This window comes from Lepidochelys olivacea, assembly GCF_965140295.1.
Source record: "Lepidochelys olivacea isolate rLepOli2 genome assembly, chromosome: 10".
In the NCBI taxonomy this organism is placed as follows: Eukaryota; Metazoa; Chordata; order Testudines; family Cheloniidae; genus Lepidochelys; species Lepidochelys olivacea.
The window spans coordinates 21489498-21517259 of NC_140420.1; the positions used below are offsets into that span (position 1 = coordinate 21489498).

The 27762-nt window shown below is 40.2% G+C and overlaps 1 protein-coding gene across 1 annotated transcript in view; it reads left to right on the plus strand.

Annotated features, from left to right (window-relative positions):
- The window catches only part of SHISA9 (shisa family member 9), a 247744-nt gene that overhangs the window by 206588 nt on the left and 13394 nt on the right, over positions 1 to 27762 (plus strand). The window contains 2 exon segments of the mRNA XM_084641662.1: positions 12056 to 12211; positions 21748 to 21792. Coding sequence (XP_084497788.1) covers positions 12056 to 12211; positions 21748 to 21792 — 201 coding nt within the window.

Below are 27762 nucleotides of genomic sequence, written 5' to 3' on the forward strand. Positions count from 1 at the left end.
GGACAGTGCTGTATACTGGATATGAAGAATGGTGTTGTGACTTAATGAAAGGAGGAACTGGAGCTCCGGAGACCGGCAGTGGGATAAAGAGGCCTTTGACTTCCGTGACACCAGTTCAAACACAGCTCGCATTTGGCAGTGATTGAAAGTTATTAGCAGCTAATGACTATTTGGTGGCCTTTGTGAAAGGAGCTGGTGATCTCAACCACTTTTCAGTGACCATATTATAAAAAACACCTTCTAAAGAGAAACACAAATTAGCACCCTGCTCTCTGCAGAAAGGCCAAAATGAATGGATGGCCAGTGACTGAACTATTTTTCACTCTTCGATGTGGTCCTTCCAGCTACATACATTGAAAGGTATTTTTGCCTAAATGTAATTGGGCTAAATGACTTGCTTACAATCATCTTATTATCCAATCCAATATGCTTTACTCTCATATGAATAAAGTCTTTGGTTTTACTCTGGATACGCGGTGTCCTTTAATTAACCTACTGTAGTTATTTTGTCAGCTTTAGTCACTCTATGTAAAACCTATCCTTAGTGAATTTTCTCTTTTTTGGTAAGGAGCTTGTAAGAAAATATATAATCTCAATCTCCATTCAAGTGACTGAAGACATTTAAAAAAAAAAAAAACATTGAAACTTGAATCTCTAAAGCAGTACTTTTTCCCCCTCTCTCTCATTTATTGAAACATATGTTCATGGTTGTCCTTTTACCAGCTAAACTGTCCCTCCAAGAAAGGCCTTTGCAGCATTCTAAAATAGAACTGGGTCATCTCTATGCTAGACATCAATGTATGTGCCTGGACCTTATTGATCACAGAAAAATTCCACAAAAAGAGGGTCTTAAAATAACATGGGGGTTGAGACACCAACTACCAGCATTGCCTTTTAAACCTGAAAGCTGAAAAAAAATGGGGACGTGATTGAAATGGTAAAATTCCTGACACATGCTAGCAGAGGTTTAGCAAAAAGGAAAAACAACATTCTAGTGGATACGAAGCAATTAAGAGCAGGCCATTGTCCCCATCCTCACTACCTATATTTTGTACCTTCCTACTTACAGAGTTTTATATGCATGATTAGAAGAGAGGGTCAAATAATGTTTGACTTGAGAATCATCCTAAAACACTAATGTAAAATAGCACCTGTCAATAAGACTTTTTATTTTTAAAGTGGTGAAAACTGATGAAATTTATGTGAAATTTTGTCCTTTTTCACCCAACTACAGAATTGGTTAATTTTGTCCCACTTTTAAAAATTGAAAGAAATTCAATTTTTTTCTAAAAGGGAAATATTTTACAAAAAAGAAAGCAAATCTCCTCCCCCCCACACTTTTTTTTTTTTTTTTTTTTTTTTTTTTTTAATTTCCAGCTCTTGTACTTAGTGGCCACACAAAAGGCAAATAAGGTGTTTTACCTGTGACTGAAAATGTAATCAACGGATATTCTAAGAACTGTTGGTGCATAAGCATACCTTATGAAAGAAATGTAACTAATCTTCAGCTACTGGCCATGTATACAGCTAGTGAAACAAACTCAGACTCTGAAACAAATTAATAGCAATGCAGCAACTGAAAGGATGAAGGAATCTTAGGAAGTTCACGATATGTGCCTCTTTTCAAACAATGGTTTCAAGTATGTTTTCTTTCACTCCCAGGCAGCTTTTCTACCATCTGATAGGAACTGCAAATATTATGAATAAAAATATCAGACTGTCTGTGAGGTACCATAATAACTTATTTCCTAGGCAGTATGTTTATAAATGGCTCTCTGGGGAAAAAAAATTAATTTGGCCACATACCTGTGTTGTATTTACCTTTATCCTGTATATCTGCTTTGCCTGCCTCATGCTACCTCAACTGTTGCTTCAGAGGCCTAAAGCAAATAAAGAGAGACCAAAAATAGGAGGAAAGTAAAATGTTCTTCCATTGGCAATTTTTATTTTAAAATGCACCTATCTTCCCCCATAGTTCTGACTGTTTCCTGCAATTTCCATGCATACACTCAAATAAAACAACATTAGCTAGAAAGGAAACAGGTTGAAAAAGCAACTCTTCAAATTGGTGATTCAAATCATAACTAACTAGTTAAATGCTCAGCAATTGCTTTAAGTAAAAGGGCTACATTAAGCTGTTATGGTTCACAAAGAAGAAAAATAAATATTTATGTTAAGTTTGGGGTTGATCATAGAAAAGGAGAGGAAGCAAAAGATTCTGACATAATTCAGTTTTAAAGGTTTTCTTAAAAAATAGTTTGCTTAGCTGAAGAGTGAAAAAGTCAGGATGGCCCTTTAAAAAAGGCATAGAAAAAGATGAATCCAAATAGTAAGATGTATCACCCAAGTGTCAGGAACCTGTATCTAAAAGGTGTTTTAAGAGTGTTCTCCGAGTTTTTGTATGTATGTGGAACAGGAGAGAATATGTCCATATTTGAACATTAAAACAATCACATTAGAATGCAAGCACAATTTTCACTGACATGAATTGAGTTACACCAGGGAGGTATAGGAGTTCAGTCAGCTCCATTACCAATGCCCAAAGGTAACTGAAGACAGAATATGTCCCTTACAGTATATTCCACGTATGTAGGATGTGCTTAAATTTGGGTAAATGTTTTAATAAGGCACCTCTCAATTAGCCAGTTTAGCCTGATAATAGTGAATGATAATGACTACTGCTTAATCAGGGTAGTAATTGGCATTCATTCTGCTTAATGGGGATGCATTTGGCCCATGTTAAGTAGTTAAGTGATGCTGAATTGAATGAGAAATGTTAAACTCTGGTGTAAGATGAAGTGAGAATCATTTTTATTCTTGTAATTTTTATTCCATATAGCATGTTATTTCATTTAAAAGTCTCTCAAAGGGTCTCAAATTAATCAGGCCAGCTGCCCAATTCAGATGACAGGCTGCCCGCTAAGGTGTCCCAAGTAAAATATTTTAATGTATTCAAACTGTTAAAAAATCTCCTCTGTATCAGTTGGTGGCCCATAACCACTATTGAAAAATGAAAAAGTAAAACCACCCTCTCCATACACACTTTCCAAATTCAAAGTCAAATGCAAATAAGGCAAACACAGAAAAATGCCAGAGATTATAATGAGACCACCACAATGCCATTCTAAAGCAGAAGTTATAGTATTACTGACAGGAAAACTTTTGCAATAAGAGACAAAATGCAGTAGGGTAATGGAGCACAGAACTAGGTGGCACATTTCAACCATGCTGCTAGTATTTCTAGGAATGGACAAAATTGTTTGATTTAAAGAACAGCTGGACACCTCATGGGAAAAGTGTGTAGAACATTCTGCTTAGCAACAATTCAGCTATATAAGTCAAATTTGCTGAATTTGTCCTTCCTCAATTTGGATAGCTAGGGATGTTCATTGCTTAAAGGGTATGTAGCTGCTGCAGGAAAAGGAAGATGACAGACAAAAATGTGGGTAGTGTAAGAGCATAGCATCATTTCTTGCCCCCTACAACCATTCCCATCCCAATTCAAACACTGGAGATTGGTATGAAAGCAGAGACTTTGTATCTGAAGACTTCATCTGCTTAGTGCCCTCTTAAAAAGTTATAATCCTCTGTTTGTGAAGTCACAATGGGGTGCTCGGGAGAAGATTACAATGTCACAAATCTGATCAGAGAATTACAGCTACTTCAGGTGAGGAGTAAACAAGAGGAGGCAGCAAAATCTTCAGTGACAAAAAGATCCTGTTTTCATACAGATAAATGTCCTTCAGAAAAGGGAACACGGTGTCACATGACAAGAAGTCCATATGAAAAGTTATCTGGAAAATCAAGTCCAAAATAAAGTATATTTACATACAACAGAGCACAGAAAATAAAAGGCAAGTCCAATGATATAATACAGTATACAGGGAGTATGAAATAATCAACTATGCAGAAGACATAGGCTCTTAGCCAATTTAGTTACAAGACCAATGCTGTCCCACACCCACACCTCCCTGGATGGCAGCAAAACAACTAACTGATATCACAGAACTCAATTAGACTCCTACACATTTGGAGCCTAACCAGATACTAAGAGCCCATCATAAAAACCACGGAGGGTCCCCAATTTCTAAGTCAATGAGCGCTGAAGGCATTCAGCACCTAACAGGATCAGTCAGTCCCTAGTTCATTGGAAAGGAAAGGGGAGCTGTATTCGCCAGTACTCTAGCTTAATCAACATACACAGATCCAATTTTATAGATAGGTAGATGATAGATTTGGTCTTTTATCCCACTGGCACCCTGTCACACAGTTTAGGTCTCACATGCAATAGAATTATATATACACACTTTAAAAAAAATCCTTTCCCATGGATTTAAATAGGCAGCCTTAACTGCATGCTTACTGAGAAAACTGTACACCATTACAGAAACATTCTCTTCTCACCCCCTATTGAGCTCAGGTGGAGATGGAGGCCCATACTTCTCTTGAGTGGCAAAAGCATTGTGAACAAATGGTCTGTTCCAGCATGTTGAATCCTATGTTTCCATTCAGGCAGGTGGGAGCCATTAGAGAGTAGACTGCAATTTGCCCCTTCTGCCAGTGGAATTCTATTTCTTCCTATCTGAGAAAATGTGCTTGGTGACAGGACCATGCACCCTAGTCTGGCATGTCAGTCAAATGGGAGCCCTCTCCTGCCAGGGAAAGTGGCACCATAATTCATCTGTGAGCCTGTGTCATTCCGTTAGTGTGGACATGACTAAACAGTGAGTGCTTTTGCATTAACTGTGTTTGTGACAGGACACAGCATCAGAAATGGGAAACCGGCCTGTAGTGAGCTGCCCCCCCACAGCTATCCCATTTTGGGAAGAAAGACAGCTTCTGCTCAGTGTGAAGTTCTGGTTTTAAAAAAAGGAGCATAGAAGACATTATACTGCATAAGGAATTGGATGGCAAATTATATGACATTATAACATCGTCAAATGGTGCAGCCTCGTCTGGAGCAGTGTATGCAGCTCTGGTCACACCACCGCAAGAAAGGATGCTACAGATTTAGAGGGGGTACAGAAAAAGGTGACCAAAATTATCAGGAGCATGGAAAACCTTTCATATGAAGAGATATGGAAAAGACTGAGATTGTTTACTTTAGAACAGAGACAAATAAGAGAGGAAATAAAAAAAGTATATAAAATAATGGGTGGTATACAGAAGGCAGATAGGAAGAGCAGAAGCTCCCAGTCTCATAACACAAGAGCAATAAAATAGAAAGGCAGACAATTCAAAACTGATAAAAATAAATACTTTTTCATTAAACAGTTACACTGTGGAACACTGCTATAGGATCTTGAGGCCAAGAACTTGGTAAGATTCAAAGTCATATTGAAGGATTATATGGATTACAAGAACTTTCAGAGTTGCAAACAAAGAAAGTTTTTTAAAGGATTAAAAACTTCACACACTTCAGGTCTTAAACTAATCTCCAACTATTAGGGGTTAGTAGGAGGCCATCACATGGGTCAGATTATCCCAGATCTGCGTACTGTGGGATTTTTGCAACTTCCTCTGATGTAATTGGTACTGGTCAGTGCCAGAAACAAAATACTGGACTAAACAGACTATGTGTTTGACCCAGTATGGCAAATTCCTATATTAAGCAACTAGATAACCAAAGACTCCTGCTTTTGTGGCCTCTCCTGTCACAGTCACACAGACATGCTCTTGATAGAGGATACTGTACCTCTAGAGTGAAACACAAGGAATCTGAGAATCCACATCTGAACTGGAATATCCTTTACAAATAGGCCAGCCAGTGTACAGGTGGTAGAGAATGGAAGATGGCACCTAAGTAAAAACAACTAACAATGCAATAGCATACCTGCAAGAAGAGAGAGGAAAAGCAAAGAAGATCTAGCCATGGGAGAGGATGCACAAATGGGGGGAACCAAACAGGGTCAGTTCAGCTAAAATTGAGGCCACCTGAAAAGGCATAAGATTTGGTACTGAGGCTACAAGGCTTGTGATTCAGCAGGTGGCATGTGCCCCCACCACAAACCACTTTGCAATGCCAGCTTGGGCACAGAGGGTTTAGTCTCGCAGATGAGTTGAGGGCAACAGATAATGAGTGTGTGTGTGTGTGTAAAATTAGTATGCAGAATGTTCCTTGCAGAATATCCTAAGCTGCACTGCAGGAAGAGAATGAGTTTACAGGGGGCTTATGGTGTTATAACCAGGGAGCTCACAGTCAGCCTCGAAGCAGTTCAATACTGCATTTATTATCACACTAGCAGTTCAATCCACCTCTGGTGGGGTGGAGTCTCATGACCCCATGGCTTGCAGGTTTGGCAGCCCCAGCTGAACTGGCCCTGCAAATAAGGCAGAGGAAAATGTACAGTACAGAAAAGGACAAAGCTGGAAAAGGAGACAAATGGCATGTGTGTGAGAGTGAGCGAGTGTGGGTGTGTGGGGGGGAGTATCTACAAACATTCTTTAATCACTCAGCCTTGTTCTGCTTTTATAGCTGTTATTTTCCATTGTAGCTGCTTTGGGGCTTATCTTTCTCTGCGGAGTATCTGAAAATGCCCAACTAATCTTAGATTTTGCTCTGAATTTGCTCTTGTTGGTCTCTTTTTTCACCTGACTTCCTGGTCTCCTTTTGTTGGTCCTGTCCTTGTTTCCTTTTTGTATGTGCCTGCAGGTAGTTTTCATAGCAAAATCTTGCTCTGCTTTTCTGCCCTCTTCCCCCCTTTTTGTTTTATCATACTGCCTGTCTCATTTGCTCTTTTTCTGATGTCTGCAACTACTCATTTACTAATAAATTCTATTTTATTTCTTCTCCCCCCTCCCCCAATTTTCCTGGTCTCCAAGCACAGAGTAACTGACTTTTCTGCTACAGAAGGAAGTGAATCCTCAGGCCATGCTATAGAATAGCTTTCATTCTCAGAGGGTTGAAGAGAAGGAAGATTTTAATAATGATCTATTCCTGAGCTTCAGGAAGCTTCAAGGCAGACCACATGCTGAACAAACTTATTATTGCTATCAGGGTGCTGGCATATCTCTGCCTCTCCCTAACCCTAAAGTCAGGCAGCCTAACACCAATAAATAAAGCAGGGTGAGCTGCACAATGCATTTCACAAATAGGTGTGATGTGGGGGAATTTATCAGTCCCTGACATATTGGGTATCTATTTTGTGTTTAACGATTGCTTGATATGCCCATCACTGTGACATCTCAGCAAAAGGCATAAATTAAACATGACACTACCATGACTGAATGGAATGCAGCTTCTATTGTAATAAACTGTAGCCATGTAGGTATTGTCACTGTTTTCTGTCTGCCATGTGAAAATTCCCAGCAAGCGCAGGGATTAGAAAACAGATGCATCAGCTCCAAAAGCACTTCCACTTTCAAAATCTCCATTAGCTGTATAGGGTCTGTGAGACACAGCAGAGTAGTCTAATATTATCCAATAGAAAGTTGGGGTGCACAATCACTGTACTCAGCTTATTAAACCACAAAAAAAACCTTCTTCACCTGTTGAGATTGTGATGAGATGCTGGCACCTTAGCTTTTAGGGTTCTTTGCTCTCTCCCTTCCATTGCTGAGAGTCAGAATTTAGTTGTACCTCTCCTCTCTTCAAACTATCAGAGGGCTCAGGTGCTTCTCCCCTCCTGTTCAGCTCTTATCTGGATCTCTTCCAGAGACAGGCTGCCTAGAGCACTGCTCTCCCTCCTGCTGGCTACTCCCATGTCTAGTGCTTTTAAGGAAGGAAAGCAGCAGGCACAGCAGGCTTCTGCATCTGAAGAACCTTTTGTCAGCTGCTTCTTGTCTGCCACATTTGCTGACCCAGCAGGTGTCTAGCTTCTGTGTTGATGAACTGCAGCACACTCCTCTCCTATTCTTCCTTCTTGTATTGGCAGTAGGGAGACAGAGGTCTAGCCAAACACACTATATTCTCACATGCCCTTGTAGACCTGACAGTCCAGGGATTGCAGAGTTAACTCAGGTCAGCTGGCAGCATATCATCAACTTTATTGTAGCTCCAGCAGCCAATGAGACCCATGGCTAAGTTATTACAACATCACCAGTTACCACTGTATAGGCTAAGTCTTACTATGCTTGCTGGAGGTTTTGGTCATGGCGCAAATACTTTGACTCTATAGTGCTCTTGTTTTTGGCTTTTTAAAATTAAAATTAATTAATTAAATACTAGCAGCTGCACAGTGCCAACCAGTTACATGGAGTATCATGCTGGGCAACATAGCAGTGTTGGAATGCCAGATATAACGTATCAACCCAGTCAGAGCCTTGAGCTTGAAATTATCCCTGTTTGGTAAGCCAGCTATTTCCAAATATCAATCAGAAAATACATGGCTGATGGATATCAGGATTCAACATGCCATTAGAGGTCATGGGTAGAGCTAGTTGGGAATTTTTCAGCAAACATCCTGCTTTGACATTTTTTAAATGAAAAGTTTTAGTATTTAATCCTAAATGACATTTTAGTTGCCCCAGTGAGAAAATTATTATGGATTATCAATTCACATCTTTTTGGAGGGGATTTTGACTTGTCATCCCATTTCAAGATGGGATATTTTTTTTTTAAATAAAATCTCAAAGTCTCACAGGACACAAAAATTGCTTCCTGCCCAATTCCAATCAGAGGATTAGTTAGATTTCTATGTCTCCTGGGAGTATCCCTGCCACTGAAACCTCATCTAGACTTGGAAAATAGGTTGCATTTTTAAAACATGTAGCTAACACGTTTTACCTAACAAAATTTTAAACAGGACTTTGCACCTAGTGTAGGCAGGGCAAGTCATGCTGAAGAACATTACCTGGTTGTGTTAAGCCTAGGCTACTCCTAGTGGCTAGATTTAGACAATCAAATCACCGGCATGATAGTTCGCATTATATCCTTCTTAATTCCATAGTAAGATTTTTCTGAATATCATTCAAATATTGGGGTATTAATCCATCTCTGTTAAATTACCTGTGTTTGGTGGGGAAAAGATAAATTGGCTCCACAGTGGCATTTGGTTATCATATTCACTCAAAGAAAACATAAGAAAGATTGCATCTGAATTAGAATTCAAACAGCTGAGAGACTCAAAATCTTGAAAATGCAACTGGCATACTTACCACTGATGTTAATTTTGAGACTTACAAATTGTAGGATGCAAAAGAGAGTGTGTGATTGTAGACAGCTCAGATTTCCCTTTAAGTCTTGGAAATCCAGTCTAATGTAGATGCTTTTATAAGCATGCATCTTTTCCTCGCTTATGCAATGTACTGTGTCTCAGTTTGGCCTTTTGCTTAATTAGCCTTTGTGTTAATGGCCAGTTGATTGTGAAACTTGAATAATGTTTTCCATCCAATGATCTAGCCTTGCATCAGTACTTCAGTGTGAATGAAGAAGGCTACTGTAGCAGACAGTGAGCAGCAATGAAAGAGGTTTTGTCATTAATCAACTTGAAAGTCACCATTTAGAATACTTCATGGCCTCAAACAAAAGCTGGCAAAGTAGAAATCAGATTCCACAGACATACAAAAAATAGCTAATATATTTAATTATTAAATCTTCATAAATTGTTGAAGAGCTGAAAAGCAGCAACATTAACTCTGATAATAGCCTGGTATTAAAGTGGGACTTCAACACTTGGGTGCACTTGGAAGAACGAACATTTTTATACTTAAATCCATTTTCTTTGTCAGTATTTTTTCATATTTCCCTTGTTGCTATTAAAGATGTGTCTGAATAAGCATGAGAGGCTTGACAGAGAGGTGGAAGCTAGACAAAGAACTGTGGCCACCTACACTTTACCTATACTAGACAAGATTTCCACCATTGCAGGTCCACCAGCGGTAGCAACAATGAAATTGCTAGTGTAGACATGCCACCAGTATTTTTACCACTGTATTATCTACACCCTATTCTGAACAAGACTAAAGGACATGTTGGTAAAAATGTTGATGCCCTATTAACACCAATGCTCCCACCAGTGGAGCTGCAGTGTTGTTAGTGCAATGGCATGAGACTTTCCAAAAAAGTCTAGTGAAGACTCAACTGTAAAGGTACAAGCCAAATACATGGGTGATACAGCTGGTTTGCAAAGAGTGCCCAGCTACTTTCAAAGCCATTTGGTACAAGCCATCAGAATAAAAGGCTTTCCTCAGCTGGGCTCTAGACTCAGTAGAAAGGGAATGGATTTTCTTTAGCTCTAGCTCCTCGTGTGATAGTAGTCATTCAGTCGATAGGGGTCATTATTACGGTTGGTGGGGAATTTTCCAATCAAACTTTTTTTGGGGGGGAGGTTGGAAAATGCTGATCTGTCAAAACCAAAAATGTTTGCAGGAAAGGGTCAGTCTCGATGAAGTTATAATTTAGAAAATGTTTGGAAAAACAACATTTAAAAAGTTGTCAGGATGCCCCATTTCAACACTTTCAAAATGAAAATGTTCCATTTTTCAGTTTCAAACTACTTTTCATTTTGAAATGTAAGTTAATTTACAGTAAAGATGTAAAAAAGATTGATATGGAAACAAAATGTTTTGAAATTATTGGAATTAAACATTTGAACTGACTGAATCAAAAAAATTTTCTCTTCAGATTTTTGATTCAGTTTTTTTTTTTGAGATGTTAACTTTTTGTCCCAATTTGGAACAGAAAAAAAATGTTTAAAAATCCTCACAGAATGGGAAAACCGTTTCTCAACCACCTCTAGTCAGTATCCACTAATTACACTCCTGCTATTGCCCCTTATTATATTCAGTGATAGCAAGGAGGAACATTCAGTTATTAGATCCTAGATTTGTGCCACCCCTATCCTTCATTCATTGGGGTGTCCTCTCTCAACTGGTTTATACAAATGCTAGGAGGAGGGACTTGATTGCATTTCTCCCTGGAGCTCAGCTTCGTTAGAGAACTGTAGGCAGCCAGGTGGCTCCATTCCCTTGCAAACCTGGCAGCTTTTGCAGTGGAATCTGGCTTCTGCCAGATCCTATGGGGGAGGGTCCTTTCACTCCATCATAATAAGCTTTTTCTCCCTTGCAACCCAGCTTTTCCTTCTACTTTGTCATAATCCTATGTCTGATGCTATGAGGGTTACTGTATTGTCACCAATTCAGCATTATGGTTTCACTGCGGGAGTAGGTAACAAAAATGGGCTGTTCTGTGAATGTTAGGAGTTCAGAAACTCTATATACTTGACAACAGCATTGTTATTTGACTGGCACACAGTTCAAAATACTGTAAAGCACACAGTTTGGTAACAGACTCACCAAAAGGGTATGCTGACCATGTAGAAATCTAGCTTATTGGGAGCAGCATACAAGTCTGATTCACCTAGTTAGACAGAAGCTAAAAGTATGGTGGAAAAGCTCATTGTTCAAGCATGTACATTTTAGGGGGAGGGGGAGTAGTCATGCTGTATTCACTTGTCTAAAGGGACAAACCAGACTGAGAACAGATATAAAATTTGTACTGATACGACAGTCCAGAAGCACTCACCAGCTTCTGTTTCTAGACTTGAGGCAGCTGCTACAGTAAATGTTATCTTGTTCTGCAGCTATGACACCTATTATCATGGGTGGTGGAGAGGAAGGGGAGGAAGAAAAAAACAAATGGCCTCTGGCCTTTAGAGATATATCTACTTTTAGAATGACCTCATTATTGGTCATCATCATCAAATGTTAATGATGGACCTGAACCAAAACCGCAGATTCAAATACGTTCAGGTTGGAATATGGAACTAAATGCAAGTTTTGGCCCATATATTGTGTTTGTGTTCTCTCATATATAACTGCAAAACCATGCAGTTAGTGCTGCAATGAACTCAGCTGTAACATATTAATCAATACTTTAAAATAATATTTATTAATCCAAGTCTTTGTTCTGTTCATATATGCTCCTTTAACCATACCACAGCCTGTGAATATATTTACTGGGGCAATTTAGATAGGCTGTATTCTAACACTAATTTGTTTTCTGGTAACACCATGATATATTCAGTCTGTCTAGTTTGTAATGCATAATGACGATCAAACCTAAAGATTTATTTTAAATGAGACACTCTTTTTTATATATATTTTTTTAATACAGATGGTTCACAGATGAATAATGTGGTACCAACTTCTCCTCTCCTCCCTCAGATGGCACATCCACATTCATACCCCAGCATCGGACAGATCACAAATCCTTATGAACAACAGCCCCCAGGCAAGGAGCTTAACAAGTATGCCTCCCTAAAGGCAGTCGGTAAGCAAGAAAAATAATGCATGGCTCCTCATTTAATTAAATATGCTGCATATTCTGGTATTAGCTAACAATCAGCCTCTAAGTTAAAAAGAAATCCTTACTGTTCTGACCACTTAATTGTAGATTTTGAGCCATTCTAATACTATTTCAGTTAGAAAGTACTCCATAAATTAATACCAAGGTTACTTTACAATTAGGCATAAGAAAATTACAACTAAGGATTTTGTACATAGACACTATTTTCAGTTTATAGCACCTTTGCTGTGTTCACAAATACTGCATTTCCACATACAAATCAATTAATTGTGTACTGAACAGATTCTTAAGTAAGTAGTTACCCCGTCTGTGCACTCAGATAAGGGATAAGCAAGAATAGATGAATGTGCAAATTTAGAGAATACAATTTAGGCACCATACAGAAAGCACAACTATGTACCTTCAGTCAGAATGGCCTTTATTTGTAGCAGTTAGCAGACTATTGGGTATAATCTAAGTGTTTTGTGAGGCCTCATGCCTTTAACCACCTATACATACACACTTGTGGCTTATTGCTGTCGGAGTATGGCTCATTAATTAAATATATATGTATAGTTTTTAAAGCTCTTGAAAAAGCAATTTGTATGGGTGGGGACAGCAGTGGACAGATGGGGGATGCAATGTACCCTTCCTTTATGGAAGTTATTTTTCTAATACATTTTGATAGGTGTATCATCCCCTAGCACAACACTTAGGGATATGAAATGTTTGTTACCTTATTACTTCTGTCCCCTTCTAGTCAATAAGAAAGCAAAAATTAGGGATTCTGTCCATTCTTAGCTTCCCACCAACCTTTTCCCAGTTCGTATATATGGAAGTTAACACCATTTCCTCCTAATTTAGAACAGTATCATACCTTCTGTTTTCAGAGGTGGCTATTTGGATCAGACAAATAGTTGGACAGCTGAGAAAACTCAGATATTCAAAGGAAGTCATCACACCAGAACAATTATTCATTGCAAGTTGAAATCTGAGCTTGGTGGCAAATGATTTTTCCACGAACACTCACAAGATCCACTAGTCTAAGACCATATTAATCAAGTTTTACATTCAGGTGGCTTTTTACTAGAGTGATACAAAACCTGCCAGTTTCAGTTGTTACCCAAAGTCGTCTCTTGAGCAGAGATGCCACTGGCAAACAACAAAGACTTTGATGCTGTTCTACATTTACACCAATTTTGCCCTTTCATCTGGCTGTATACACCCACACTTAAATCAAAGTTCACTCAGATTCTAATCACTTTAGTTCCATCACTTTAGTTTTTCCTTTGCATTTGATGACAAGTGATTTAAGCATTGATCCAATTGCCTACAGCAGAAATGTAATAATGAGTGTAGTTTTCATCTCTCTGTGGTATATGGAAACAAACCATAGCCATTTAAGTGCAGCTCACGCTACATGATCTTTATGTTAGGAATCAGTTGACTATGCTTAATTCCCTTTTCTTGCAGAGAAACATCACTGTCAACTATTAGCAACCGGTATTACAGTATGTAAATATCACCAATCATAACGTGGTCTTAAAGTCCAATTGATAAGACGTTTAGGCAATTGAAAACGTGATGCATTACCAGATACAGACAACTACTCAGTCAGCAGAGAACTTTATGTAAGATACTGTAAGAGCTCTATTCTTAAAAACCTAGTGGCCCATAGTAATTCAGGAGACACAGTGCTGCACCTGCATAAAGTTTAGCACTTCAGACAAACTCAGGATTCCCGAGCACAAGAACTGCTAAACGAGAACAGTGCCATCGTTATTAATTAAAACCAGCTGATTCAGCACAAAGAGGGGGAGGGAACAGAGTTGAAATGGCCATCATTTACATTATATATTTTATTTAAATTGGAAAGGATTTTACATGAGGAAATTCAAACAGCAGATTCAAACGTCTCTCTCCTATCTAAGGTGACCATACATCCCGTTTTGGCCAGGACAGTCCCTTTTTAGGCCCTGTCCCGGCCATCCCAACTTTTTTGGCAAAACTGAGCTTTCATCCAGTTTGCTCTTGCTAACTGATCATCAGCAGTTGGCAAGAGAAAACTGGACAAATGCACAATTTTGTCAAAAATGTGCAGTGGGACCCCTAGCGGGGTGCGGCAGAACGTGTGCGTAGGGGGAGTGAGTGGCAACACCAGCACCACGCTGGAGGGATGGCTGGAGAGCAGCTTGGGCCGACTGGCCCCACATGCAGGGAGGGCTTGGACTGGCCTTGCGCTCAGGGGGAAGTGGGTTGCAGGGGGGCTCGGTCCAACACTACTTGTCAAGGGAAGGGGGACCTAGGGCCAGCCCCACGTGGACAGGAGGCAGGGAGGGCTCGGCCAACCCTGTGTATGGGGAGGGGGGGGCCACAGGTGGCAGGGGGCTCAGGTGGCAGGGGGCTCAGGCCGGCCCCAGGTGGGAGGAAAACCTTGGGCTGGTCCCAGACGGGCGGGCAGGAGGCAGGGAGGGTTCGGCCAGCCCTGCATGAGGGAGGGAGAAGGGGGCCTTGGGCTGGCTCATGGGATGTCTCGTTTTCCATTTGGGAAAAGATGGTCACCCTACTCCTGTCTAAATTCCTCCTACAAGTTCCATGGAAGAGGGGATTTTTTCTTCATTTTCTGCTGTTAGCTGTTTTGTGGGGTAGCTTTTTGATGCAGCCTGCAGTGCAGGGATTCCTACTGAGTGTAGGCCAGGAACTGAGGTTGCCAACCAACTTGTATATTTATTTATGTCTGTGTAAATCAGTACTATTCTGATGTGATAACCTTTTACACCCACTTTGCATTTATGTAAAGGACTACTAAAGGTGCAGGATAATGGCAAATTGAGCTGAATAGCTGTTTTCCCCTTCCCCAAGCAGAATTTTATTCTCTCTCTCCCCACTTCCCAAGAAACAACACCCGCTTTCCCCACTGGAATCTTATTGGGCCTTTCTGGAACCAAAGACTACAATTTGCACTTCCCAGCAATAGTGGGAGCGGATCCAAGTTCATGAATCACTAATAAACTCGTGTTTATTGCCATCTGCTAACCCCTTTCCATGCTCCATCTCTATCCAGCCAGAATTTTTTCCCCCCACCCCAACAGCACTAGATGCCTGCCACCGCCCATGATGGATATCAGGGATGACATCTGATGATATACGTTCCCCTGTTGCCTGCTCCCATGGATTTGAGAGCAATAGTTCTCACCCGAGTCCATGTCATTTGACTTGTTTTTAACTAGTTAGAATTTTAGAATCATTCCCAAAGATTAAACACACACAATTATTTGTATTACATGAGAGTCTAGGAGCCCTAGTTGTGGACCAGGACCTCATTATGCTAGGTAATGTACAAATACAATATACTAAATGTTCTACAAGCTTTTCCGCAAAGCCACCTTCTTCAAAAAATTGCATTGAATGCTGGGTGGTATAGAGCACTCAACGTTCAGCCATCTTAACTTTCTGATCACCTGCAATGGCAAGATCCTGGTTTCCTTTGGTACTTTTACAACATTTCATTATTTATGTGGAAAAGTGCAGAAAGTGGTTTTCTACACAAATTATTCTTATTTCCAATTCATCAACCTTGTTTGTACTCCATGCTTAAATGGTTGTGATGGGTCAGATCACAGAAACCCCCTGGGAGCTGCCACCTGATGTGCCAAGACTACTTCTGTTCCTGCTTTCCTGCCCAACTCCCAATGGGTCCAAACCCCAAATAAATCTATTTTACCCTGTATAAAGCTTATACAGGGTAAACTCATAAATTGTTTGCCCTCTATAACGCTGATAGAGAGACATGCACAGCTGTTTGCCTGCTGCCCCAACCCCCCAGGTATTAATATATACTCTGGGTTAATTAATAAGTAAAAAGTGATTTTATTAAATACAGAAGGTAGGATTTAAGTGGTTCCAAGTAGTAACAGACAGAACAAAGTGAATTACCAAGCAAAATAAAAAAAACACGCCAATCTAAGTCTAGTAATAAAAACTGAATACAGATAAAATCTCACCCTCAGAGATGTTTCAATAAATTTCTTTCACAGACTGGAGCTGGACACCTTCCTAGTCTGGGCACAATACTTTCCCCTGGTACAGCCCTTGTTCCAGCTCAGGTGGTAGCTAGGGGATTCCTCATGATGGCTGCCTCTTTTGTTCTGTTCCACCTCTTTATATGGCTTTGGCACAAGGTGGGAATCCTTTGTCTCTCTAGGTCCCCCCCCAAAATGGAAAAGCACCAGGCTTAAGATGGATTCCAGTACCAGGTGACATGTTCACATTTCCTGTAAGACTCCAAGCTTTCAATCCTCCCAGCCTGACTCACAGGAAGGCTTGCCTGCAAACAGAGCCATCCACAGTCAATTGTCCTGGCTGATGGGAGCCATCAAGATTCCCAACCACCATTAGTGGCCCACACTTTGCATAATTACAAGATGGGGGTAGTGTACCTGAACATGTTCATTCAGTCTGAGAGCTAGGATTTACGAAACGCAGAGTCACTTCCTCATAAGACTTTAGAATCCCTTTTTGAGCCTTTGGACATTCAGAAGGTATGATTAGTCCAACCTGAACTCCTCCTCCTGAGCTATAAGAGTTGAATGCCATACTGTAGCTGAAAGCTAACTTTCCCTCAGTCAGAGATTCATACAAGGTATTAGTTATCTTCATGCATTAATATATAGGCAAACAGTTAGCATTTTTAAGGCCCAATTCTGCACTCCTGATTTACACAAGCAGTTCATTTCTTTCCACGATCTTCAAGGAGTGGCAAGTGGCCAAAGCACCTATCCTCAGTGGAACTACTTGCATAAACAAACAAGACTATCTGCATGCAGCAGAATGACCAAGTTTGCAGATGACATTAAACTGGGAGGAGTGGTAGATACGTTGGAGGGTAGGGATAGGATACAGAGGGCCCTAGACAAATTAGAGGGTTGGGCCAAAAGAAATCTGATGAGGTTCAACAAGGACAAGTGCAGAGTCCTGCACTTAGGACGGAAGAATCCCATGCACCATTACAGGCTAGGGACTGAGTGGCTAGGCAACAGTTCTGCAGAAAAGGACCTAGGGGTTAGAGTGGGTAAGAAGCTGGATATGCGTCAACAGTGTGCCCTTGTTGTCAAGAAAGCTAATGGCATTTTGGGCTGTATAAGTAGGAGCACTGCCAGCAGATTGAGGGACATGATCATTCCCCTCTATTCGGTATTGGTGAGGCCTCATCTGGAGTACCGTATCCAGTTTTGGGCCCCACACTACAAGAAGGATGTGGAAAAATTGGAAGGAGTCCAGTGGAGGGCAACAAAAATGATAAGGGGGCTGGAGCACATGATTTATGAGGAGAGGCTAAGGGAACTGGGATTATTAGTCTGCAGAAGAGAAGAATGAGGGGGGGATTTGATAGCTGCTTTCAACTACCTGAAAGGAGGTTCCAAAGAGGATGGATCTAGACTGTTCTCATTGGTAGCAGATGACAGAACGGGGAGTAATGGTCTCAAGTTGCAGAGGGGGAGGTTTGGGTTGGATATTAGGAAAAACTTTTTCACTAGGAGGGTGGTGAAATACTGGAATGGGCTACCTAGGGAGGTGGTAGAATCTCCTTCCTTTGAGGTTTTTAAGGTCAGGCTTGACAAAGCCCTGGCTGGGACATTTTAGTTGGGGGTTGGTCCTGCTTTGAGCAGGGAGTTGGACTAGATGACCTCCTGAGGACACTTCCAACCCTATATTCTATGATTCTATACCCTCTAGTGAGAAGGATTTGGTAGGGTGGAGCCACGCCCCCTCCTAACTCTGCAGATCCTGGGGATTTGCAAAGAAGGGATTCCCACTCTGTGCGGAGACAGGGGCTATCTTGCAGGAATGATTGTTGCTCCACTGATTCATCTTCTCCAAGCAGCACAGCCTTTGAAGAAGCTACCACTCTTAGCTGGGACCCCTGCAGATGCTCAGTGAAGCCACACACGAGACCTAAAGGAAAGTACTGTAATATGATCCTGAATTATATTACCTCCCACGCAGACTGTTTTAGAGGGCAAGGATTTCTGCATGGCTGACAGTGGCAACTCTACTATGATACCCACTAGATTCCATGGAGCTCCAGTTAAGGGGCATCTACACAAAGCAAGGGGTGAGTTGGGGAGAAATAGGTAGAAAAACAATACTATTGAAGCACTATCCCATCCTTGAACACAACACAGAAGATGTGTTTATGGCTTCATGGGGGATGATCCTTTAGAAAAGTCAGAATTAAAATTATTAGGCATAATGCAATTATACTATGCTATCAACTGCTGCCTACCACACTGTTAGACTGATAAGTAAATGTTTTTTTGCAAAGGCTCAAAGAGGGATTGCAAAATAAATACCACACTGGTATTTTTTCATTTCCAACAGCAAAGAAATATCAGCAACCATTTCCGTAAATGGTGGCACAAAATGGATTAAAAGAATCTTAGACACAGGAATAGCTCACTGGGTTTAATGCCTAGGAAACAGACGTGAAAGTACAGATTAAGGCATCAATTGTCATATCCAGAGGGTGATTCAGTTAATAATTTCATATATTTAGAGGTATGTTCAGTGTCATCTATAATGCTAGGCAAAGACGAGGCAATTTGCCTGATTCAACATTGGGGCCATGGATCTATCAGAACCAAGTGTGACATAAAAGTCTGATTTTTTTAATATATATAAAATCGACCGTGGCTGGAGCTTTGGGGTGTTCATTTACTAAGGGAGTATTATGTTAGATAATCCCTGCTTTTCCCCCAAGATACAGGAGATGTAGTTCTAAGCATCTTGGCATTAGTGGGCTAAGCATGAAATCAGAAATACCTTGGGACCACAGTTTTGAAGCTCAGTGCTGTCCAAGGAGCCCTTCTCTCTTCTCATATAGACAAATTGTGTCATATCTGACTACTCTGTGTGTGGGTGTTTCTGCTGAGAACTTGAAAATTGCTGTCCATTTTGTGCAGACTTTCGGGGCCCATTCCTGCTCCCAGTGAAATCACACAGACTTTCTATTGACTTCAGTGGCAGCCTGATTGGTTCCTGTATATCCCTTTGCTGTTGTCAGAGGGAAAAAACCCCTATCCTGATGTCCTTAATCACAATTTCCCCCTTTCCTATCATGCAATGCACTAATTGTCACTTTCCACCTCAGAGATGGGTGTAATTTAGCTGGGAGCACTCTGGTTGTGAAATGCCTTGGTATCCCAGATACCATACAATATCAGTAGTTTGGCTGGTGTCTTACTGCAGCCTTTAAGAAATTACATTTTACTGTCGGCTCTTTTGCTACCTGGTGATTTTCTCTTTCTGGGCCTGGGGAATACAGGGATTAGTAATCAATCATCACAAAAGGCAATGTTCATGTTACAGACGCATCCTTCCCTCAGCAACTGAATAGAGCTGTGAAAAGGTAGCTCTTTAGGGATAAGACTGGTCTCAGTAGAAGTGACACCTAGACTGTGGAGAGAGGGGAGGAGAGACTGCGAACAGCGCTAGGTCTAGTAGAGGCAGCTTTAACACTGAAGTAGGAGACACACAGACACTTTCATTTGTGTCATCTCACCTTTACTTGTCAAGTAGTGTATCCAGCTTTAAAGAATTTTGCAGGCGGTAAGGATGACTATCATTTTTAAATAGTCACTAAAGTATAGAAAAGATTTAGAAACTATTATTCAGATTTCACCTTGAGAGAGAGAATACCTGGACTATTGGATGTCTAGTTATTTTTGATAAATAGATTTAAGATTTACTAAGCCAAACACTGCATGTTTTTTGTCTTCAGGAATGAATTTGAGCCAGTGTTTACTTTCATTGGTGAGGGTGAACCTGATGAAGTTTAGAGATTCTGTCAAATTCTCAACCTATTTTTCAGTCTTACATGACTAGTTTAAAATTTGCGAATCTCTTTAATTCCACTGATTCAAATCTATGTCCCTCCTGCCCAAAAAGGATTTCAGTTTTAATCAATTAACATTTTTCTAGCAAAAGGAAAGCTTGCACTATGTTTTATGTTAAAGACATCGAAAAGCTAGGCTGGTTCTTGGAAAACTAGTTGAATTTTCAAACCCATGTAAATTGAGTGTTCAGAATAAGACAAAACTAATTTCCCACATACCTGTCTTCCATAGTGTACAATGTGTAGACCTGTAAGAGCATCAGCATTGATCCAATTGGCCTAATGAAACACATTACCTGATTAGAAGGGGTTTTCCCCTCTATTGCTCGTGGTTGCATGATTTGGTGGCAACAGGCTAACAATCAAAACAGGTTTATTTCTATCCATTTAGCAGATCAGTGATGGCTAAGAAGCCAGTAAATCTAAATCCAGGGTACCTCTAGAAAAGCCTATTTTAATGAAATCTTTATGAATTACACACAGGACTTTACGGTAAGTGATGTAACAGGAAATGTGTGGGATGATGTCTAGGCCTGGTCTATGCTACAGAACAAAAGTGGTTACAGCTGAACAGAATTCAGTGCCTTTTGTATATGCCCCATTTACAAATAAAATCATGGCTTCCCCCCTCCCACTCCAATTGCCAGCCCTGCAGGATTTCACAGTGTCCGGTCAAGTGATTTACACCAACATTTCAAAAAGAATCCACTCATTTTGGGTTCCCCCATGACACATCTAGGAATTGATTTTCACAGCTGCTGAGCAACCACAACTCCCACTGACTTCAGGGACCCATTGTGAGTGCGCAGCACCTCTGAAAATTGGGCCACAGGTAGGTAGGGTCTCAAATTATGGAGACTTTTGAAAATCTCAGTCTCTCAGTCCATCCATTTTGAAATGGGTGGAAAACTGACCTCACAAGGCTTTCATGAGGTTTGTCAGAGTCTGTTTATAAAGTGTTTTGAGATCTTAAGATGAAAACTGCTACATAAGTGCTGAAGTATTTTGAAATAGTCGACTTTGGATGAATGGGGAAAGATACAGAAGAGAACTTTGCCCAATAGACGAATAGTTTCTCATGAGTAGGGGCTCTCAGTACACTGTTTTTATATGCTTTATTTCATTTTGACACTCTGTGTAAAAGTCATGATAACCGTATGATATTTTGTGCCAAACTTCGATCTAAAGTTATGCTTTCTTTTTAAGTCCTCAAAAGTGAAAATTAAAACAACCTTTTAAAGAAGGGCACTAATTTAAATCTTGTACAGTGCTGGAGTTAAGACAGAGAAGGACAATGAAAGTGTATGAGAGGGATTCTAATATCTCATTAGCATTTAAAATCAGGTGTGTACTGTGAAGTGAAATGGAAAGTTCTGGCTTAGGGAGGCAAACTCATTAAGGGACAGATTCCAATTCTCATACTCACCTTACTTGTCAAGGTAGCTCCATTGAGTTCAAAGGGGCTATTTGTGCATACTATTGAATATGAGCAGGCGTATGAGAATCAGGTCCTAAGCAGAGTATAATAGTGTCTATCTTTAAACTATTTGGATTCAGTGTACTGTGCTTATGATGTTTGTGATATGAAATAGAACAAACATACTAGCATGTCTTGATTATTTTTTAGGAGGGTATGATGGTGATTTTCCTGTGATGACACTTAAGTCAAAAGGTACTGTAGGATCTTTTGCTCTTTTGTTCTAACCGAAATCAAAACCCAAATGCAGATAAACATTAGCAGTCTTCACCTTTGTACAATTATGCACATTGACATCAGCTGTGTGGTTCCCCCCCCCCCCAAATTGCCAGATAGAGCAATTAGGCAAATGATGGGAATGAACCCTTTATGGTAAATATTATATAAATAGCAGCTGTTAACAGTCTGCCATTTTGGTATTGCAAAGGCTGTTCTAACTGGAGCAAATGAGTATAAGAAAGAAATCTCACAGGTAAGAAGTCACAGAGATTTACTCCTATACTGCAATAACAAAAGGCTGGGGGTGGGGGGCGAGTGCAGTAACATGATTTGCAAGGCACCCAATGAATTTTCACGCTTTTTTTTTGCCTAAAAATTGAATTTTTCTGAAATATTAGCTATATGACTACAACAGCTAAAACCCCCACTACAATATCTGTAGCGTAAGCCGGAGAGTCACATCACATCATCATGATAAGATTTCTTGCCTTTATGGAGGAGAAAGTTTATGTGCCCCAGAAAGCCAGGTAAGCCACTATTATGAAGAAAGTGTGTTTCCTCCTGCAAACCACAGGGAGTTATTGCACCACATCAGGGAAGACAGACTGGTTTGGAATGCAGTTGCCTATTTCAAAAATATAATCCTATATCTTGGGCTTTCCTATTGCATGAGTGGTGAGTGTAGAAGAATGACCTAATGGTTATGATTACTACCCTCAGTGGGCAGTCAGAAGAGGAGTTGACTTCTTATGAAGGGGGAGACTCTCTTACATGATAAGAGCAGCTAGTTGGGAACCATTTCACAGGAAATTCCACAATATATGTTTTCCATTCCGAAATGGAATGAAAACAAAATATTTCAAAATTTCCCATGAGATGAAATTTAAAATAAATAATTTCAGGTCAAAACATTTGTTTTGATTAAAAAAAAATCAAAACATTTTGTTCTGATTTTGATTTTTTCATGTTTTAAAAATATGTTTACATAAAAATTTGGTTTCAAAAAGTATTTTCACTATGAAAAATCAAAATGTTTCATTCTGAAAATGCTGAAATGGGACATTTGGACATTATCAAAATGCTTTGTTTCATTTTTTTCCCTCCGAGAAACAACATTTAGTTGAAAGTGACACATTTCGTTTTGATGAACACAGTAATTTTGACAAAATGACAGTTTTGACAGCTTCAACAAAAATTTCCCTGCTCCCCCCAGCTCTAACGACAAGCTCCTCTCTTGAGATTAAATGGAGCTTCAGCCAAGGAAACTAACTGTTCAGCCAAACAACGAGCTGATACAGACTAACATAGCTACCACTCTGAAACCCATTCAGCCAAAGTGGCTCCTTTTCAGTTTCTGCCCTATTCTCTCTCTCTGTCTATGTTAACGCTATTGAAGGGTTCAGTCCCCAGGGATTGGAAAGTTTTGTTTTGCTTTGGGGGTTGGAACAACCCCCAAAACAAAATGAAAATTCAGATGAAGCCTCCACATGTTGCCTGACTTGGGGTGAAAAGGTCACATAAAATCAGTAACCACAGAATTCAATATGGTTTACTCCCAAATTGTAAATCAACCAAAGATTCAGTGGAAACTCACCCTAGGTTTTGCTTAAAAACACATCCCTGCTTTGCTGAAAGATTCAGAAATGCTGGAGAACTCTGCCCAGGTAGAGAGTTTCATCATGAAAGTTTCATATAGCTCTAGTGCAAAACTGACAGACAGAAAGAATGTGTGAGGTCCAGCTAAGGCTTTAAATTTACATTTTCCTTGCTATTGCTCAACATGGCTCTCATTTTTTAAAGTAACAACTATTGGAACTAATTTTGTAACAGTTAAGATTTAAGAAGCCATCTGACTTCAGTTCAGAGCAGTGGTGACTAAAAGATTCTTTGAAATTGTAGCTGTTAATAAAAAGATCAAAGGAAAACTATACTTGCAAAAACAACTATAATAGTATTGCTGTGAGTTTAGCTCTCATTTTAATCAATACCATTCAGACTAAGTGCCTGAGGGTCAAATTCTTCTCTCGGAAGCAATGGGGTAAATCTGGAGTGTCTCCACTTATGGAACAGAGCAAAATCAACCCTATTTCAGCATATTGTGTCTGAATTACATAAACTGAACTGAGGCTTCTGTGTCCTTGTGCAGGTCCCCACAGCAGGACAATCGGTAACATTTGTAACCGACTAGGCCAGTGTTTCCTAAATGGTGGGTCCCAACCCACTAGTGGGTTGAGGGAAGGTACTAGATGGGTTACCACATTCTGGGCCAGATTAACCCATCTCTGGTCCCTAAACAAACATTCTTCTCTTGGCCTAGGGTGGAGGGGAAGCCTTGGAAGTGGGGTGTGGTGGGATGGAGAGCAAGCTCAACCCACACTCCCCTGCAGTAGCAGCTCCTGTCTGATGGGGCTGGGCCCAGCTCCCTCTCCAGGCCACACTAAGTGACACTGTGACCCTGTGTACCAGGTTGCAATGCCCACAGTGAAGAGCCAGGCCCAGCCTGGTGGGACAGGAGCCATCACTGTGAGGTGAGCTCGCTCTCCAACCCTCCTCTTTCCAAGGCCTCCCCGCTGCAATGGGCTGGGAATAGGTTTGCGGTGCCAGAGCAGAAGATGCATATATGTAATGGTAGGTTGTCACGGTTCCTCCCCCACTCTGAACTCTAGGGTACAGATGTGGGGACCTGCATGAAAAAACCTCCGAAGCTTATCTTTACCAGCTTAGGTCAAAACTTCCCCAAGGTACAAAATATTACCCCCGTTATCCTTGGACAGGCCGCTACTACCACCAAACTAATACTGGTTACTGGGGAAGAGCTGTTTGGACGCGTCCTTCCCCCCAAAATACTTCCCAAAACCTTGCACCCCACTTCCTGGACAAGGTTTGGTAAAAAGCCTCACCAATTTGCATAGGTGACCACAGACCCAAACCCTTGGATCTGAAAACAATGAAAAAGCATTCAGTGTTTTACAAGAAGACTTTTAATAAAAAATAGAAGTAAATAGAAATAAAGAAATCCCCCCTGTAAAATCAGGATGGTAGATATCTTACAGGGTAATTAGATTCAAAAACATAGAGAACCCCTCTAGGCAAAACCTTAAGTTACAAAAAAGATACACAGACAGAAATAGTTATTCTATTCTGCACAATTCTTTTCTCAGCCATTTAAAGAAATCATAATCTAACACATACCTAGCTAGATTACTTACTAAAAGTTCTAAGACTCCATTCCTGTTCTGTCCCCGGCCAAGACGACTACAGACAGACCCAGACCCTTTGTTTCTCTCCCTCCTCCCAGCTTTTGAAAGTATCTTGTCTCCTCATTGGTCATTTTGGTCAGGTGCCAGCGAGGTTACCTTTAGCTTCTTAACCCTTTACAGGTGAGAGGAGCTTTCCCCTGGCCAGGAGGGATTTCAAAGGGGTTTACCCTTCCCTTTATATTTATGACATAGGTCGTAAAAGAAGAACAAAAATACATTTTTAGTCATTGAAACATGTTCTGGAACACTTATTATTTGAGCCACAGAACTTAACATTTAAAAGATTTGTTCATGCATAAAAGGATTGCTACAAACTTTTGGTGCAATAAAGTTTTTTCTTTATTTATATGCTAGAGATGCACTAAGAAGCTATCTAATGAAAATATAATCAGATCTAGGTCACTGAAGAAGGGAAGGAACAAGCACTTTTTAATAGAAACCTGGAAATCTCTCTTATGTTAACTGTAGTAAACTTACTCTGCAGTCCATTTAGTCCCCATTGAAGTCAGTGGGAGTTTTTTTCAGGCAGGACAGCAGGATTGGATTGTTAATTTGTATTTCAAATGGTAATTTTTTTTGCCTATACCCTAATATGCAGGGAAGGTTATCAGAAAACTGAGAAAAATATGTTCAAACTCTATTAATTTATTAAATAAATATTTTGTAATTGGCATTGACTTTTTTTAGTGAAACTCATCCCATGATTTGGCAGGTAATTTACTTCCCAGTTGTAGATGCCATGCAAGGATAAGTGTTAATATTCACTGTGAAAGGAGAGAGAGAGAGATCATTATGAAACAGATTTCAAATTACAGTATATCCATTGGCTGGAATTTTCAAAGGAGCCTAAGGGAACTGGGTGCCTAATTCCCTTATGTACCTTGGAAAACCTAACCCATTGTCACATGCTTAGAGCAGGGAAGTGGAAATCTTTTTATTTTGTTCTCAGATTTTCACTCACTATTTGACACTGAGCAAGTAACAACCTTGCTGTTCTTAAATTTTGCCCTTTATAAAGTCTGGTGTGAGGCTTGATGCATTGCTGTTCATCAACAGATTTCAAACCTCTGGCAAAAGCTACTTTTTAGTTCAACACAGTGCAGCATTATTTGCTTCCAGGAAACCAGAGTCTCTTGATTATGATAAATCTGTATTCAATGCACTGGTTTCCTAACATTGGTTGCAACTGATATATATATTTGTCATTTATTAATCTCAAAATAGTATACAATGTCTGTAGCCAGTATGCTTGGATTGGTAAATAAGGATGACACCACTGCATTACTTTGTAAAATAAAATTTTTAACACTGTAATTTAAAATTATGTAAACCTATGTGGCCTATTATAAAAATACCTTTTGAAAAGAAGTTGTTTTACATGTCCACAGAGAGAAACCTGCCTGATCTTATAAAGTGTTTGGAAAAGAATAAGAAAAAAAATACCAGAAATAATTAGCCCCTTTGGTGTTTATAGTTCTTGGAACATGTTCAGAAGAGGGGCACTTCTGCTTCTGGACATGTGGATAGTCTCAACTTCCAGTGATTTGCTACCTACCCAGCAAGGTGCAATGGAAAATCTCGTGCATTATGTCTGGTGCCTGAGGAGTTAATCAAATTCTGTCTCAGAATTACCAGCCAAGCAGCAGACTTCACTGTCTGCAGTGGGTGCAGAGAACATTGCGGAGACTGCAGGCTCTAGTTACCAAGTCTAATTACATTCATATTCTCAAATATTCCTACTGTATTTCAAAACCAAACATTCTCTGGCCTCTTGAGCATTTCAAAAGCTGTCATAAAAGTAATCAATAGAACAGGAGAAGAGCTTGGGCCTACATATTTATGTTTAATAATTTCTCATCACATGAAAGTAACACTTTATTTTATTGGAAAACAGAATGCAGCCTTGTGTCTGGAGGTGGACAAGCTCCTTTCAAACAGCATCTGTGGAGGAGAAGAATGATTTGATGTGTCTTTTTATGCTTGGTCTCTCTCCAGATCAGTATGAGAAATGAGTAAACTGATAAAGTGGTACAGTATGTTAGAAGAGGAATAACAGAGCTACATAAGTAGGATTACCAGCCCTGTGAGACTCATTTACATCCAATTCTGAGCATTATATATTAGTTGCTTACCCAACATCCCTATCACTAATAAGGATCACAGAAAATAATCTGTGGCCACAATATGCTATCTTTCTTTGCAGACTGTTACAAATAAACTGGTGGGAGAGAAAAGGCAGAGTAGAAAATGCGGGGGGGGGGCAGGAGGAGGAGGGGGAAATCAATCTTTTGTAGTTCATGCGCTGAATTCTTGGTTCTTGCCAAGATGTGCTCAGTACAATAATGGAAATGGAAGGAGGCAAAGGTGACTTTAAGCCACTTGTCACTTTCTGTATTCTCAGTCTAGCTCACGACTGCTCTAACTTGTGCTCAGCTGCAACAAAGCCAGCAAGAAGCCATTCCACAGATGAGAACAGCTGGTGAGCAGTGAGCTGCCACAGCCATACTTCCTCCCTTGGGCAACACTGTGCACGTAAAGACATATCCTATCCTCCTTTTCTTCTACAACCATTGTTTGAAAGGAGCTTGTCTACTTCCAGACATGAGACTGCATTCTGGTTTCCAGATCCCCCTATGCCAGACAATTACAAAGGTGGGCCAGCCAGAGCTGTTATACTGGCTGCATG